Source organism: Dama dama, chromosome 22 (assembly GCF_033118175.1).
Source record: "Dama dama isolate Ldn47 chromosome 22, ASM3311817v1, whole genome shotgun sequence".
NCBI classification, from domain to species: domain Eukaryota; kingdom Metazoa; phylum Chordata; class Mammalia; order Artiodactyla; family Cervidae; genus Dama; species Dama dama.
Genome location: NC_083702.1, coordinates 36081649 through 36100221, shown reverse-complemented (window position 1 = coordinate 36100221; position 18573 = coordinate 36081649). Strand labels below are relative to the sequence as shown.

Below are 18573 nucleotides of genomic sequence, written 5' to 3'. Positions count from 1 at the left end.
TATTGTAGAAGTTGTGCAGTAAAGTCATCTTTAACATTTAACATCTGTGATCATACATGTTTTTATAACATTCACACTGTTATAAAATTCACACTTGTTTCACACTGCTATTAAAATTCACACTTGTTTCTTTAGCCACCCATTTCATCGTAACCTTCCCTTTCTTCCATTCTGTCCAAACTGTCCAGTTCATTCAGTCTGTATGATGAGATGACTGTCTTTGTAATTTTCACAGACTTTGGTTTGTAAGGCATAGGACAAATTCTTAGAACTGAAGTCACTCTTAATTACTAATGTTTTTATCTGAGCTATCAGAGTGATTGAGGACAGGCATAAATATTTACGTAAATGTGCTGTGACCTGACTGATGGCTTTAGTTTTTTCCCATTCCTCTTGGTGGCGAGCCACCTTGCAGGTGGAGGCTCCTTGGGCGATTCTAGGGGAGCCTGTATTTCTGTGGGAATGGCAGACACAACGACTAGGTAAGATATCAATGCCACTTTTAATACAGATTTCTTGTGCTCTAGATGAGTTGTTGTTGTTCAGTTGCTAAGTCATGTCCGAGTCTTTGCGAACCCATGGGCCACAGCATGCCAGGCTTCCCCTGTCCTCCACCATCTCCTGGACTTGTTCACATTCATGTCACTTGAGTCAGTGATGTCATGCAACTGTCTCCTCTCCAATGCCATCATCCTCTGCTGTCCCCTTCTCCTTTTGCCCTCAGTCTTTCTCAGCATCAGGGTCTTTTCCAGTGAGTTGGCTGTTCTCATTAGGTGGCCAGAATAGAGCTTCAGCTTCAGCATCAGTCCTTCCAATGAATATTCAGGGGTGATTTCCTTTAGGATTGACTGGTTTGATCTCCCTGCAGTCCAAGGGACTATCAAGAGTCTCCTCCAAATTTGAAAGCATCAATTCTTTGGCCCTCAGCCTTCTTTATGGTCTAACTCTCACATCTGTACATGACTACTAGAAGCACCATAGCTTTGACTGTATGGATCTTTGTCAGCAAAGTGATGTCTCTGTTTTTTAATGTGCTGTCTTGATTGTCATAGCTTTCCTTCCAAGGAGCAAGCATCTTTTAATTTCGTGACTGCAGTCACCGTCTGCAGTGATTTTGGAGCCCAAGAAAATAAAATGTGTCCACATTTTCCCTTCTGTTTGCCATCAAGTCTCTAAATTAGACTGTGTGCTTTTTTTTTTTTTATTATTGTGTTTTGAATTCTTATCTTTTTTTTAAATTGGAGGATAATTGTTATGTTGTTATGATGTTATGTTGATTTCTGCTGTATATCAACATGAATCAGGTATAAGTATACAGGTAACCCCTCTCTCTTCAGCTTCCCTCCCACGCCTCCCCCATCACACATCCACCCCCCGCCCTCCCCGCCCCGGTCATCACAGAGCTCCGAGCTGAGCTCCCTGTGATATATAGCTGCTTCCCACTAGCTCTCTATTTTACACATGATGGTGTATACATGTCAGTGCTACTCTTTCAATTCATCCTACCATCTCCTTCCCCCACAATTTAACTAGTTAGAAAAGCTGAAGTTTCCCTCACAGCATTTTTTTAGATTTAAATATTATATTGTGTTACAGCCTGAAGTTGGATTTTGTGGAGGTTTGGGTTTGCTTTCTCTTGACCCATTGTGACTTCCTGTTTCTAAGAAAACAATTTTGAAGACTCTTAAAAGGAATTTCTTGCATGCTTGGCAGCTCTTGTAAAACCACATTTTAGTAAACCAGTATGAATGAAGTATACTAAAAAAAAAATCAAAGAACTATATGCTTGATCAAATTATTATGTTGTTTGGTGGAAATTGGATCTTATGGAGAAATCCAGTGATTTAGGAAGTGTCTGCTTTTGTAAACAGATAAACCAGGAACCAAAAGTTTCATCTTGATTTGGTTAATTATTCTAGTTCAAGGGGGCCGTTGATCACGAATTGGGGTTTACTTTATGCTGGGGTTAATGCATACTAGTGAGTGGGGTTTACTTTTGTGCTGGGGTTAATGCATGCTTTTTAACAAAGTTACAACTGCAGCATCGTTCTTCAAATGAGCTCATAAATTTGGAACTAATTCATGTGCATTCTCACAATATTCTGGAGAAAACCCTAGTGACCCTCATCACTTAGTCAATGGAGAAAATGACTGTCAACGAGTCTTTTGGTAGTTAGATATTACCCTGACACAGAGATTCATGTCTCCTGGCTCTCAGATCAGAGATTCAGCTTTTTTGGGAATTGTCCTCGAAATTGGCTTTTCATGGATATTTTAGTAGGGGCAAATTTTTGTAATTAGAAAGGTACTCTATTCATTTGAGTAAATTTGTTGAGTACTCACCACTAAGTGTCAGGCATCCTTCTAGAGGAAGATAGGAATAAGGCAGGTGAAGTCCGTAATGTTATTATCTTAAACACTTAATATTTAAGGGCCTAGGATATGCTAGAAACTGTGCTAGCTACGTTATAGCTATGAAGTCAGTCCTCCTATCAATACCAGGAGGTGGGTACTCTTTATCTGTGTTTGCAGGTGTAGCGAAGGAGGTTCAAACCTCCATCTGCCTGGGAAGTGGCTGAGCCATCACTGAACACAGGATGAGCACTTTTTATCTTGCTGTGTCATCACTGTGAGCCTGATCTCATAAGCATACACATTCCTTATAAAAATAAAACAAAACTCGCTCGCATACGCACTGGAATGGAAAAACTATGAGCAGTCTAATCCCTGTTAATGTTTTGGTGTCTGTGTTCCAGTCCTCATATGTGTCTCTGTAGAGGGGTGTGTGTGTGTGTGTTTAAACATATACAATGTCTTACTGATTTGTTCCCACTTATTTTCACCACATATTATACATGTTTTCCACACCACTGCCTTTAAGAAATAGAATTGTGACTGGCTCTGCAGTTTCACGCTGTGTCAGTATCATGATTTCTCTAATGTTTCTTGCTGATGCTCAGCGCTTAGCCATGTCCGACTCTCTGCAACCCCATGGACTGTAACCCACCAGGCTCCTCTGTCCATGGAATTTTTCCAGACAAGAATACTGGAGTGGGTTACTATTTCCCACTCCAGGGGCTCTTCTCAACCTAGGACTTGAACCCTCGTCTCTTATGTCTCCTGCATTGGCAGGCGGATTCTTTACCACCAGCGCCACCTGGGAAGCCCACCACTTAACAGTTTTTCGGTTTTGAGTTTTGTAAACCCTGCTTTAATTCATGCCTGTATAACCAGATCTTCTTATAAATCCACGACTGTTCAGACATTTCTGAATGAAGAGTGGTAGTAAAAACTTTTTGTAAATATTGATGCGGTCTCCATTGTCTTTTGTGCTCTATGAACCCGACGATGTCAACAGTGTGAATGTTCTTTTCCTTCCAGACTGGTGGATGACCGATGTGTGGTCCATCCAGAAGCAGGGGACCTGGCCAACCCTCCCAAGAAGTTCCGAGGTAGGAAAGAAGAACTTATCTTATATTATGTGACCTAAGTGGGGGTATTTTTGTGCCTTAAAAGAAGTAATGTTAGAACTTTATTCAATGTAAAACTTTCAAATAGAAATAATATCTGCTGAAAATGCTTTCAAAAGTTCCCTGTGGTTTTTCTTCCTTGACACATTGAAGGAATGATACTGAATGAATAGCTTCAAGTTTTGTTTTGCTGGACAGTAGTCTGTATGTTGAAGGGAAATCTTGGTAATTATTAAATAACTATGAGAGGCCACTTTTCAAACCGGTAAATATAGCTGAATGATATGTAGTTATATATTTCCGTGACAGTTACACCATAAATATTAGCGTTTCCTTATCAGCTCTTTAATTTATCTTTGTAGAATCTCCAGCATGGTGACACTGATGTGTTAGTTTTACTTTTAAAATGTCACTTTGGAAGATACATAATAACTAAAATTGTCTCAGAACTCCCTTCTAGGTATAATTTTAGAGATAGTGTCATACTATCAACTGAGAAGTTGTTCATAGTAGCAAACTGATTATGACTGTTACAAGAGAAGGATTAATGGGACTTGTAGAGAATCATAGACAACTAAGGCCAGTCATTAAGAGCTTGTGCAAATCAAATTAATACTTTATAGTGTATACTTACAATAATAATATAATGATAGCAACTTAAAAGCAGCATTCATTTTGAACAAACTGTGTCAGCATCCCTCCTCACATTGGTGAAACACAGCTTTAATAAGGGAGCCTGTTCTGGACAGAGAGTCAGAGGGGTTCGCTGGAGCCCCAGACCCAGGTCAGGATGCTGTCCGCGTGCGTGGGGGAGGAGGGAGCCTTCATGTCCGGCGTTCCCATGCTTCATGTTCTGTAACTCTTTTACACAATTTTTATTATAAGGATTTGCAGGAATATTGCATTTTCGTCTCACAGAGAGTGACAAGCACAGTAAATGTGGTTTGAGTGACATCAGTCACTTTGAATATGTGATCCACATGTCTCCCCACGTGGGGAAATTAGCGAGAAAGCAGACTGTGGGAGGGATACCACCCATCAGCGCACACGGAGCGGAGCGGTGCTCAGTGGGGACACTCCCCCAGCCCTGGGCACGTGAGGTCTTCTCATGACACACAGTCCCCCTGGAGGAGGGACTCACTGTTGAACTGCTTGAAGGAGAGTCAGCGGTTGTGACAAGCAAGATACAGAATGCTCCAGGACAGCTTGCCAGAGACTGTGCAGTAAGTGTGTGGAAATGATTTCCGAGGCAGAAGAGGCTAGAGGAGCCTGATGGAAGAACGGACACAGTGAAAAAGAACATACAGGTTCTAGAAATCGTGAGCTAGCCTATTATATGAGGAGATGAAGCAACCGTGGTATGGAAGAGAGAGCTGAGGAGATTGCCCAGAATGCAGGGCATAGGACAGTGTGAACGAGTCATGAAAAGCCAGTGTTGAGGAGGGACCAAGAGGGTCTAGCAGCATCTAATCAGATTCTAGAAGGAGAGGCCAGAGCGCATGAGAATGAAGCCACGTGTAAACAGATACGGGTGAGACCTTTCCTAAGTTGAAGAAAGCCACTGTTTCCCAGGTGGAAGAGATACATTGAATTCAGAGAAGGAATGATAAACAAATTCAGATCCACAGACTCTCTTTTGTGAACTGTAAGATGTGGAAGGTAAAAAGTTTTAAAAGCAAACTGGGACAACAGATCTGTATTTGTAGCAGAAGAAAGCATGGAGTCTGGGTTTGACCGCATTTCTCGCCGACGGTCATCTTAAGTAGGTCACCCAACCACTTAGTGTCTCCGAGGACATCTGTCATTGTCTGGTGGGACCGGGGTGGATAAAAACAAGAATAATCTTGCCACACAAGGGTCTGTGTGGCTTGGATTCTTTCCAGAGAATAAATGTAAAAGTGTTTTAAGTCATTATACAAATGGTAGCTAACTTATGATAGAAAGGCATGATGTATTTCCTTTAAACATAATTGGCTCTTCTCTTACATTATAACCTCTACAAGGGCAGGCTTTTCCTTTTTACTGTTTGTGTTTCCCAGGCACAGAACTTTGCCCATAGTAGACATTAGAAAAAAATAGCCATTAGATGTTTATGGGTGAGAGACCCACACTTTCCCTGGGATCGTGTGATACAACGTGGTTCCCAGGGTGCTTCATGCTTCGTGACCATGAGCGTGTGTAGCCTTATTCCTGTGTTCGTCAGGGAAAGTTAATCTGTCAAAGATAAATCTTCAGGGTTTGTGGCTGCCTTTTTTCTTTTAAATATTTTAGTGTGTCTGAGGGAACTGCAGTAACAGCTCTGTACCCAGGAGGTAATTATACACAGATACTTGGTGTCATATGATTCAGCGGGCATTGGTTCAAAGTATGAATCATTCAGGTGCTCCGTCCACCCCTGGAAGGCTGGCTTTTCCTGAAATCTAATACGTTAGGTCATTGTCATTGCTGCTTTGCTCTCATTTTCTACCTCTTATGTAAGACTAAGTCATTTGTCTCCACTCATCATTGGAGAAGGAGGGTATCTTGCTATTGAAGACTCAAGATTCCTTTTTGGTTTAAAGCTCTGACTCTTCTTGGATTCTTGGAGGCCCATCTTGACAGGGCCCCAGAGAATTCCATGAGATGGGCTTGCGTTGCTTTCCCTGGCCTTCACATTGCTCGGCAGGCCTTGTTTTCCCAATTCTGTATCCTTTCTCATACCTTATTCTTTTGCAGCTTCATCCTTCTCTTCCTGAATGTGTTCCTCCTGTTCCCTTTGGCTGTAAAAGCCATCACTTTTGCATAGATTGACCTCCCAAGATCACCACGCCTGCCTTTCCAGACCCTTCTGCCAAGTTTCCAGAGCACCCTCCCTTATTGTTAACCTTTTAGATAATATGAAGAAACAACAGCATATCAGCAATTCAGCTGTACCTCAGTTCCTCTTACCTCAGCCAGACAAGTGGTGTCCGCAAATTAATTTGAAACAATTTTTGTTTTTCATATGTACTGCATGGTTTGTTCAAGTGAATCATAAAATTTTAGAGCTTCTAGGCAATGAGCAGTCAATTGAGGCCTTCCCTGATGGTACAGTAGATAAGCATCTGCCTGGAAGGCAGGGGACACAGGTTCGATTCCTGGCCCGGGAAGACTCCACATACCCTGGAGCAAGTGAACTCTTGTGGCAAAACTACTGAGCCCATGCTCTAGAGCCCACGAGCAGCAACTGCTGAGCCCACATGCTGCCACTGCTAAAGCTTGTGCTGAGAGCCTGTGCTCCCCAGCAAGAGAAGCCGCCACACTGGGGGCCTATGCATCACAGCGAAGACCAGCCCCTGTTCGTCGAAACTAGAGAATGTGCATGTGCAGCGATGAACACCCAGCGCAACCAAAATAAATAAATAAAAAGGAAATCCAATATGGGTCTCCCAATTTTTTTAATGAGGAGCCAAAATTTTAAAGAGGTTAATACACTTATCCCCAATACACACAATTGCACAAGCAATATTCCTTTGACGGGTTCCCTCTGCTTTTCACATGAACAGAGGAAATGAAGCTTTAACAAACAAACAGCTTCCCAAGGGTTATTTAAAACCTGGCGGATGGACAGCTATTTTCAGTAACCACACCATCAGAATAGCACTAACCGAAGCACATTGGCTTTCTCTTAAGTAAGCGCAGAAGTCTTTTCATGATCAAATATTCTTTCATTTTTAAAGATCAGCTCTATTGGGAATACATGTAAATCCATGGCTGATTCATATCAATGTATGACAAAACCCACTGGAAAAAAAAAAAAAAATAATTAAAAAAAAAAAAAAAAAAAAAACAGATCAGCTCTAAACTTTGAAATACATTTAGGTTATGAGGAGTTGTAAAGGGGGTATAGAGAGTTCCCTTCCACCCACTTTCCCCTGTGTTAGCATCTTATATAACTGTGGTCCATTTGTCACAGTTAAGAAATTACCATTTGTACATTACTGTTGACTAAATTCCAGGCTTCCTTTGAATGTCACCATTTTTCCATTGTCCTTTCTGCAATCCTGATCCTGTTCAGGATTCCACGTGCTGTTAGTCATCATGGCTGTTTAGTCTCCTCTGGCTTGTTCCACTTTCTCAGTCTTTCCTTATTGTTTTGTTTTGTTTTTTTTTTTTTAATGACCTTGATACTTTTGAAGAGTACTGGCCAGACATTTTGTAGAATGTCCCTTGATTTTGGTCTGGCTGATGTTTTCATCATAATTAGACAGGGGCTAAGGTTTTGAGAAGGGATATTAACTGCCTTTCTCTCTACATCGTATCAGGGGCACATATCGTAAACATGATTTATCACTCACCCTAGTTTTTGATACATAATTTTAAAGAAATATTTGCTTATTTGGCTGTGCCAGTTGTTCGTTGCAGCACGTGGGATCTTTTAGCTGTAGCATGCGAGCTCTTAGTTGCAGCGTGTGGGATCTGGTTCCCTGACCAGGGATTGAGCCCAGGCTTCCTGCTTTGAGAATATGGAGTATTAGGGAAGATCGTAGTATACAGTTTAGCCCTCCTCCTGCATGCTAAATGAGAGCAGTTATTTCTGTTGACTTTACATTCTTTCTATTCTTCTTTTCCGTCTCCTCGTTCCTTTATGAATGTCTCCCCCTGTTCTCAAGAGAAGTTGGGTATAGATTTTTCCAAACGTTTAGACCTATTCATACGTGTGCATTTTCTATTAGGAGGAGAAACTGACCTAAATCAAAACAAAAGAGGTTTGTGTGCCCTTTTCTTAACCAGAAAGGTGATAAAACACAGAAGTAACCCAGAACCCAGGGGGCCACTCCCCAGGAGGGGTGAGGGAAGAGAAGACAGTCCCTTCTCTTACACCATAGGCTGTGGCTGTTTGCTCTAGAAATTTCCCTGTGACTCTGTGGTCATTTGACATGTGACTATTTCATAATCCACCAGCCTTATCAAAAGGCTGCTTCCGTCAAGCAAAAAGTCATTCTGTGGCAATAATCTCGAATGCTTCAGGCACTGAAACAGAGACTTTCTCTGCTGTGTGATGCCACTTGAAAGCAGGTAGTGAGTATCAGGACTTGGGAGAAGACTGGCAAGACATTTCTTTAACTCAGTTTCTTCTGGGCATATAACTCAGAGTGCCGTTTTCAAGGCTGGCACTTTCAGGTTTGGGTGTCCCTGGTGGCTCAGTCGTAAGGAACCTGCCTGCCAAGCAGGGGGCATGGGCTCAATTCCCTGGGTTGGGAAGATTCCCTGGAGGAGGGCGTGGCAACCCACTCCAGTGTTCTTGCCTGGAGAATCCTACGGACAGAGGAGCCTGGCGGGCTGCAGTCCATGGGGTCGCAAGAGGGTTGGACACAACTGAGCGACCAAACAAAAGCAGCAGCAACAACAGTACTCTCACCTTTTGGCTCTACTCATGGAGGTGGGCTTCCCTGGTGGCCCAGATGGTTAAGAATCTGCCTGCAATGCAAGAGACCCAGGTTTAATCCCTGGGTTGGGAGGATCCCCTGGAGAAGGGACTGGTTACCCACTCCAGTGGAATTAAGATTGCCGGGAGAAATGTCAATAACCTCAGATATGCAGATGACACCACCCTTATGGCAGAAAGTGAAGAAGAACTAAAGAGCCTCTTGATGAAAGTGAAAGAGGAGAGTGAAAAAGTTGGCTTAAAACTCAACGTTCAGAAGACTAAGATCCTGGCACCCGGTCCCATCACTTCATGGCAAATAGATGGGGAAACAGTGGAAACAGTGACAGACTTTATTCTCTTGGGCCCCAAAATTACTGCAGATGGTGACTGCAGCCATGAAATTAAAAGACGCTTACTCCTTGGAAGGAAAGTTATGGCCAACCTAGACAGCATATTAAAAAGCAGAGACATTACTTTGCCAACAAAGGTCAAGGCTATGGTTTTTCCAGTGGTCATGTATGGATGTGAGAGTTGGACTGTGAAGAAAGCTGAGTGCCAAAGAATTGATGCTTTTGAACTGTGGTGTTGGAGAAGACTCTTGAGAGTCCCTTGGACTGCAAGGAGATCCAACCAGTCCATCCTAAAGGAGATCAGTCCTGGGTGTTCATTGGAAGGACTGATGCTGAGGCTGAAACTCCAATACTTTGGCCACCTGCTGCGAAGAGCTAACTCATTGGAAAAGACCCCGATGCTGGGAAAGATTGAAGGTGGGAGGAGAAGGGGGATGACAGAGGATGAGATGATTGGATGGCATCACCGATTCAATGAACGAGTTTGAGTAAACTCTGGGAGTTGGTGATGGACAAGGAGGCCTGGTGTGCTGCAGTTCATGGGGTCACAAAGAGTCGGATGCAACTGAACTGAAGTGAACTGAACCAACTCCAGTATTCTTGCCTGGGAGTTCTATGGACAGAGGAGCCAGGTGGGCTACCGTCCATGGGGTCACAAAGAGTCAGACATGACTGAGAGACTAACACTTTCATGGAAGCTATACACTTAAGAGCATTGGCGAAAAAGCTATCTGGCTAAGTAGTAGCTTTGACGTTTTATATAGTTGAACATGTCAATCTTGTCTAACATAGTAATTCTCTGGTATGAGCCAATTTATGAATGTCTACTTCCTTTACCAGTTTCATAGTTCCTTTATTGAGTTCCTTCAGATCTGATGATCTTGTAATTTTGGGGATGAAGACTGAAACTATTTCGGATTTGAAATCACTAACACTTATCGACCGAGTGCTTAATACATGCACACTGGGCTCAGGACTTCTGTGCGTTAACATTTATGAAAGTGAAAGTGAAGTCGCTCAGTTGTGTCCGACTCTTTGCGACCCCATGGGACTGTAGTCTACCAGGCTTCTCAGTCCCTGGAATTTTCCAGGCAAGAGTACTGGAGTGGGTTGCCATTTCCTGCTCCAGGGGATCTTCCCAACCCGGGGATCAAACCCGGGTCTCCCGCATTGCAGGCAGACGCTTTACCATCTGAGCCACCAGGGAAACCCGATATCTCAATAACCCTGTAAAGTAGAAATTGTTGCTGTCTCAAGAAGTCATACAACCATTTTAAGGTCCCCAAGCTTATTAGTGGTGAAGTTGGGACTCAAAATGAATTTGTCTAACTCTAGAGCCGTTTGTTTTTAACAACTGTACCCTACTGTCTGTGGTATAATACCGTCCTGTAAATTCTACCTGTTGGCCCTGAAAAGCCACATAGATTCTATCTAATCCTTCTTCCACACAATGAAACTTTAAGTATTTGTTTGTTACTGTTTGGTTGCTCAGTTGTGTCTGACTCTTTGTGACCTCGTGGACTGCAGCACACCAGACTTCCCTGTTCTTCACCATCTCCTGGAGTTTGCTCAAACTCATGTCCATTGAGTTGGTGATGCCATCCAACCATGTCATCCTCTGTCGCCCCCTACTTCTCCTGCATACTGTATTTGTTTAGAATGATTTTATTCCTGTGCAGCTTTTCTTCTACAGTCTTAATTTAAAAAATTCTTCCACCTGTTGCCAGCTACATTATTTTTAGTGATTTCTCTAGTCTTCATCTCGCTGCTATGTCTGGATTCTGGTTAGGCTCCTATTTGTCAATGCCATTCTTAGTGGTGTAGGAAGATCTGAACATAGTACATTTGGGTGTGTTGTGATGAGACCCTACCTTGTTTTTGGATGCCACACTTGCAGCCCAAGAGTCCTGAGCAGGACTCCCCAACTCCCCTAGAGCTGTTAGTCAAGCCAGACTCCCGAGACTTTTTTGTTTGCATCTCTGGACCCTTGCTTTCTTCCTCCTGTGCTCCAAACCTGATATTTTGGAGCCAGATGGGGGATCTGTTATGTCTCATCTTCTGAGCATTGGTCATTGTTCTAGCCTGCCAAACTTCCTCTTTCTCTCTCATTCTTTTTCGATCTTAGCTTTCATCCACATTATTTATTCAAAATCTAAGCCTCTTGACATCTTGAAGCTAAAGTGGATCCCAGGGATATATGTGATAGTCTCCTTTCATGTGTTACTCCAGTGTGACTGAACACACCTGAAAAGAACTAAATAGGACATCTTTAACATTCTCCAGTTGAATGTTTCTGCTGTGTTGATTCTGTGTATTTGTGGTAAGTCATCATATTAAGAACCTTCTATAGCTAATCCCCTATTATTAAACTCTTAAGTGGCAGTGGAAATTGGATAGTAAGTTTATTCTTTTTTGTGAGATTTCAGAGAAGGGCCAAAAGACGGAATGGAAACACATTGCTTTGTCTCTTTGCTTCTCTTGTTGAATCTAGTCAGGACTGTAAAAGGGCTTGTACTTTTAAAATATTTTAGTCTCTTTTGGAAGGAAGTTGCTGTCCTTCTGAATGGTTTCTGTTTTGGGCTGCAACAACAAGAACAATACAGTTAACTGTATATCTGTCTCTCTGTGTATGCTGTGTGAACTTTGATTGATTTGTGGCTTTGACTTGGGAAGTTTAATTTGCTCCATGAAGAGTAAAAGTAATGGGCAGAATATGAACACTTGTGATATCCATGGTTTAGTACTGTTAGAACAACTACCTTGTTTACTGTTCCTGTATCCATGGGCCAATTTTTCTGAGTTTGGAGCTTGTTGTAAAAATCTCCCTTCAAGTGTTATGCATGATGTTAAATGTGTGTGTAAATTTTTAGTAAGTAGAGAATAAATGCCTTTTGTCTGTGAATATTTTAATTTAAAAACCAAGGCTGCGCTTTCTAAGAATAGAAAGTCCTACATATTGAAATTCTTAACTTTGAGTGCTTTGGATGGCCTTTGTTGATGTTCCCTTACTTAATTTGTAGTAGTCTCATTTTCAGAGAAGGCAGTGGCACCCCACTCCAGTACTCTTGCCTGGAAAATCCCATGGATGGAGGAGACTGGTGGGCTGCGGTCCATGGGGTCGCTAAGAGTCGGACATGACTGAGCGACTTCACTTTCGCTTTTCACTTTCACGCATTGGAGAAGGAAATGGCAACCCACTCCAGTGGTCTTGCCTGGAGAATCCCAGGGACGGGGGAGCCTGGTGGGCTGCCGTCCACGGGGTCGCACAGAGTCGGACACGAGTGAAGCGACTTAGCCGTAGTAGCAGTGGTAGTCTCATTTTACAGATATAGAAATCACACTGGGAGGAAGTCAGCTAACATGCTCAAGGTCACATAGCTGTTAGGTGGTGAGACCAGCTTGTCTGAAGCTGATGTTTTGAACTCTATAAGATCTCGATATATTTAGTAGAGATTTATTGATTATTCACTGTGTGCAGTGCAGTGTGTGAGCTAGTTACTAGGGTTCAAATGAGTCAGAAATTAATGCTGCTCTCAAGGAATTTATAATCTAATGAGGGGGATAAGATGTGTGTATAAATAATTGCAACCCAATGTAGAAAGTACAGGTTCAATTCAGTTCAGTCGCTCAGTCATGTCCGACTCTTTGCGACCCCATAGAATGCAGCATGCCAGGCTTCCCTGTCCATCACCAACCCCCAGAGCATGCTCACACTTATGTCCATCAAGTCGGTGATGCCATCCAACCATCTCATTCTCTGTCGTTCCCTTCTCCTCCCGCCTTCAGTCTTTCCCAGCATCAGGGTCTTTTCCAATGAGTCAGCTCTTCACATCACGTGGCCAAAGTATAAGAGTTTCAGCTTAAGCATCAGTCCGTCCAATGAATATTCAAGACTGATTTCCTTTAGGATTGGCTGGTTTGATCCCCTTGAAGTCCAAGGGACTCTCAAGAATCTTCTCCAATACCACAGTTCAAAGCATCAATTCTTTGGTGCTCAGCTTTCTTTATAGTCCAACTCTCATATCCATACATGCCTACTGGAAAAAAACATAGCTTTGACTAGACAGATCTTTGTTGGCAAAGTAATATCTCTGCTTTTTAATATGCTGTCTAGGTTGGTCATAACTTTTCTTCCAAGCAGCAAGCATCTTTTAATTTCATGGCTGCAGTCACCATCTGCAGTGACTTTGGAGCCCAAGAGAATAAAGTCTGTCACTGTTTCCACTGTTTCCCCATCTACTTGCCATGAAGTGGTGGGACCAGATGCTGTGATTTTAGTTTTCTGAATGTTGAGTTTTAGGCCAGCTCTTTCACTCTCCTCTTTTACTTTCATCAAGAGTCTCTTTAGTTCTTATCCACTTTCTGCCATAAGGGTGTGTCGTCTGCATATCTGAGGTTATTGATATTTCTCCTGGCAATCTTGATTCCGGCTTGTGCTTCATCCAGCACAGCATTTTGCATGATGTACTCTGCGTCTAAGTTAAATAAACAGGGTGACAATATCCAGCCTTGAGGTACTTCTTTCTCAATTTGTAACCAGTCTGTTGTTCCATGTCCAATTCTAACTGTTGCTTCTTGACCTGCATACAGACTTCTCAGGAGGCAGGTAAGGTGGTCTGGTGTTCCCATCTCTTGAAGAATTTCCCATAGTTTGTTGTGATCTACACAGTCAAAGGCTTTGGCGTAATCAATGAAGCAGAAGTAGATGTTTTTCTGGAATTCTCTTGCTTTTTATATGATCCAGTGGATGTTGGCAATTTGATCTCTGGTTCCTCTGCCTTTTATAAATCCAGCTTGAACATCTGGAAGTTCACAGTTCACTTACTGTTGAAGCCTGGCTTGGAGAATTTTGAGCATTACTTTGCTAGTGTGTGAGATGAGTGCAGTTGTGCAGTAGTGTAAACATTCTTTGCCATTGTCCTTCTTTAGGACTGGCATGAAAACTGACCTTTTCCAGTCCTGTGGCCACTGCTGAGTTTTTCAAATTTGCTGGCATATTGAGTACAGCACTTACACAACATCACCTTTTAGGAGTTGAAATAGCTCAGCTGGAATTCCATCACATCCACTAGCTTTGTTCGTAGTGATGCTTCCTAAGGCCCACATGACTTTGCACTCTAAAATGTCTGGCTCTAGGTGAGTGATCACACTATCTTGGTTATCTGGGTCATGAAAATCTTTTTTGTATAGTTCTTCTGTGTATTCTTGCCACCTCTTCTTAATATCTTCTGCTTTTGTTAGGCCCATACCATTTCTGTCCTTTATTGTGCCCAAATTTGCATGAAATGTTCTCTTGGTATCTCTAATTTTCTTGAAGAGATCTCTGTCTTTCCCATTCTGTTGTTTTCCTCTGTTTCTTTGCATTGATCGCTGAGGAAGGCTTTCTTATCTCTCCTTGCTATTCTTTGGAACGCTGCATTCAAATGGGTATATCTTTCCTTTTCTCCTTTGCTTTTCACTTCTGTTCTTTTTTCTGCTATTTGTAAGGCCTCCTCAGACAACCATTTTGCCTTTTTGCATTTCTTTTTCTTGGGGATGGTCTTTATCCCTCCTTCCTGTACAGTGTCACAAACTTCTGTTCATAGTTCTTCAGGCACTCTGTCTATCAGATCTAATCCCTTGAATCTGTCACTTCCACTGTATAATCATAAGGGATTAGATTTAGGTCATACCTGAATGGTCTAGTGGTTTTCCTTACTTTCTTAAGTTTTAGTCTGAATTTGGCAATAAGGAGTTCATGATCTGAGCCACAGTCAGCTCCTGGTCTTGCTTTAGTTGACTGTGTAGAGCTTCTCCATCTTTGGCTTCAAAGAATATAATCAGTCTGATTTTGGTATTGACCATCTGGTAAAGAAAGTGCAAAGGGCTACATAAAAAGTTATAGTAATGGTATTGTGGAATGATGGAGTTTTTTTAATTTTTTACAACTTTATTGAGGTACAATTGTTTAAAATGTACAATTTGATGAGTTTTGACATATACATATACCAATGAAACCACCACCACAATAAAGGAGAAAATGAACTACTTTTCTAAAACTTACTTGTTTTACTATGTTCTAGTCAAGGAGTCCAACTGATAAACCATAATGTACATCCCATGCTGGTAGATTGGAAAAGACCCTGATGCTGGGAAAGATTGAGGGCAGGAGGAGAAGGGGCTGATAGTGGGTGAGATGGTTGGATGGCATCATCAACTCAATGGACACGAGTTTGAGCAAACTCTGGGAGATGGTGAAGGAGAGGGAAGTCTGGCGCGCTACAGTCTATGGGGTTGCAAAGAGTCAGACATGACTGAGCGACTGAATAGCAACAATGCTAGCAGACTCATGAGTTGGAGCAGGCGTGACCCGGTGGAGCCCAGAGGTGTAGGGATGGAATGCACAAAGATATACAATAGGACATCGGTACTGATGGTTCATGGGGCCACTACTGCCTCCGCCCCTTTGTTCCCAAGCTAGCTACCCTTCCTCTTGGGGCACATGGACCTGTAGCAGTCTCTGGTTTAGTAAATGCACTGTGTGCTGAAGAATGGCACTTTATTCTTCCAGAGAGTTGCCTGGTACATTGATTGTGTCTTTAGAAAAGCATTTCAGCCTTCTGTGAGACTGGTCGTTCCTGGGCGTGTTATGCGATAAGCTGTAAATTCCATGACCATGGGTTATTCCCATACCTCGTTTACTGCTCATGAGCTGTGGTTGGTGGGCTCCATGCCTGTGAATCCGGTAACTCTCGTAACCACAGGGGGTCAAAAGTAGTAGGATGAAGATAATAGGAATCACATTGAGAAAATAGAAGGTGTCAGTATACAGTAACAGACAAGATGGGTAGTCAAGAAAAGGATTCTGTAGAACCAGAAAGCTAATCTTGTTCTGTCATGTTGGGTAGAAGCTAGCCACTTCCAAAGTCTGCAGATTTTAGCGAATTCCTCAGAGTTCTCAGTCTTGAGGTTTAATGGCTTGTAGTCTGGATAAAATGATGTATGTCTTTTCACTGGACAAACATATCCATAGTTTCATGCTGTGCTAATTGTTTTTAATTATTATTTATTTTTGACTGTGCTGGGTCTTCGTTGCCACTTGCAGGCTTTCTCTAGTTGCGGTGAGCAGGAGCTATTCTCTAGTTGTGGTGACGTGGCTTCTCTTCTTGGGGAGTGCAGGCTCAGGAGTTGTGGCACATGGGCTTAGTTGCTCCCTGGCATGTGGGATCTTCCTGGACCAGGGATCGAACCTGTGTCTTTTGTATTGACAGGCAGATTTTTAACTATTGGACCATCAGGGAAGTCTTGTTATGCTATGTTCTTTGTTAAGAGTGGGTGATAAGACCCTTTCTATTGATGCTCAAGGGCAATTTTCTTCTGATGTCTTTTCTAGCAACCAAATTGCCATATTTCAAAAATGGAGATTTCAATTTCCTGTTTTGAGAGATGAGACTAGCTCCTTAACTAAGATAGCATTTTCCCTGTTAGTAGAAAGATTTGTGCCTATGGGGAAGAGACATTTTGGTTTTTCAGGCCTAGTATTCACATTTTCATGAGAGTAGTTCCTAGGGAAATACTTGGCATGCAAAGCTAAATTGCATTTCCCTTTTAAATAGTAAGTATAATACTGAGACAAAAGTGCCAAGCCATACCCAAATAAATTTGGCCTCCTGCAGGACATAGACCAGTAAACCAATGATAACTAAATGTGATCAGGGCTACTTTACTACCACTGCTGCTAATCACTGACATTTATTTTGTCCTTACTGTATGTCAGGTGATGTCGGCAATGCTTTATATTATCTTAATCCATTCAATCTTCCTGAAACCCTAAGAAGTATGCATTATTATTAAGATATTATTATCTTAGTGTACTGTATAAGGTGATGAATTTCCTGGGAGGCTCAGTGGATAAACAGTCTGCCTGCAAGGCAGGAGACACAGGAGACTTGGGTTCAATTCCTGGGAATTGAAGATCCCAGGGAAGATCCCCTGGAGAAGGAAATGGCAATCCACTCCAGTATTCCTGCCTGAAAAATCCCATGGACAGAGGAGCTTGGTGGGCTACACAGTCCATGGGATTGCAAAGAGTCAGACACGACTGAGTGACCAAGTGCACAGTACTGCAGACGTTTGAAACAAAAAAAAATATAAGGTGTTAAAACAGAAATAAAACAACAACAAAAACCAAAGGCTTACAGAAGATAGAAATTTATTTCTCTCTCACCTAATAGTTCCTAGGTGAATGATACAGAACTGTCTTGTAACTGTATTGTCTTTAACATGTGGCTTCCAAAATTGCTTCAGTAGTTACTATTCCGCAGTCAGTATAAAGAGGGCAAAGGGCAAGCAGATTCTCCTTTAAGGAGAACTTCTGGATTTGCATGTATTACTCCTACTCATGTATAATAGTTGTGTAGTATATTGGGCTGAATGAGATCCTAGTTCCCGGACCAGGGGTCGAACCCATGTTCCCTGCATTGGCAGGTGGACTCCCAACTGCTGGACCACCAGAGAAGTCCCAACACATCCCGTTTTGTGGATGAGTAGATCAAGGTACAGAGAAGTTAAGTAACTTGTCCAAGGTCATATAACTAGTAAGAAGCAAAAGACTGACTGAAATCCAGACTCTTAACCACTATCTATACTGCTTTTAGTCCTAAAGGGCTATTGAAATAAGAGAAGATTATAATTGCCTTGGGAATTCAGAGGAAAAATGGAGGTAAGCTGGAGCTCTGGAAGGATGGGCAGTTGTTAACTAGGTGGAAAGGAGAGGGCTGGGGAGAAATAGGCACAAGGATGTGTGGTAGCATGACTCATTTGTGGTTGTGGTTTTAGGAATGTTAAAAGCTGAGGAGAATGTGGAATAGTGACAGAAATGAGCTTGGAGGAGGGTCTGGGTGCTTTAATTTTTAACACCCACCCTCCTCCCCCACCAAAAAAAATCAAAACAAAAAACACAGCCAAAACAAAACTGAGTGGCTTTCTGAGCATTCATTTGCTTAACTCTCAAATCTCTGGGTTTGCTTGTGGCTTCTGTTCTGAGCTGACTTGGCTGATCTCTGATGAACTTGTTCGTGTATCTGTGGTCAGCTGATGGCTGGATGGTATGGGCTGGCTTCACTCACTCATCTGTCTGTGGATAGGTTGTTAACAGGTGTGGCTGGGCCATTCATCTCATTCTCTGTCAGGCTAGCTCAGATTCTTCCCATAGGAGAGTGTGAGAACAGCCCGAAAGGGCAATCCCTCTCCCCTAGTGCTCAAGTATTATTCAGACCCTTAATGTTATATGGCTAAGTTCAGAGGCAGAGAGTGGAGAAATTGACTGTGTCTTTTGACGGAAGTACCTGCAAAGCCACTTGTAAAGAGACATGCATACAGGGAT

General features: G+C 42.4%; 1 protein-coding gene across 2 annotated transcripts in view; it reads left to right on the top strand.

Annotated features, from left to right (window-relative positions):
- Nucleotides 1-18573, top strand: part of ITPR2 (inositol 1,4,5-trisphosphate receptor type 2) — a 556807-nt gene that overhangs the window by 51296 nt on the left and 486938 nt on the right. Inside the window, exon 2 of one of the 2 annotated variants that reach the window (XM_061125162.1) lies at nt 3382-3452. The exons of the other annotated variant lie outside the window; for it this stretch is intronic. Within the exon in view, the coding sequence (XP_060981145.1) occupies nt 3382-3452 (71 nt within the window). The remainder of the gene's footprint in view (nt 1-3381; nt 3453-18573) is intronic. 2 annotated transcript variants of the gene reach the window in all.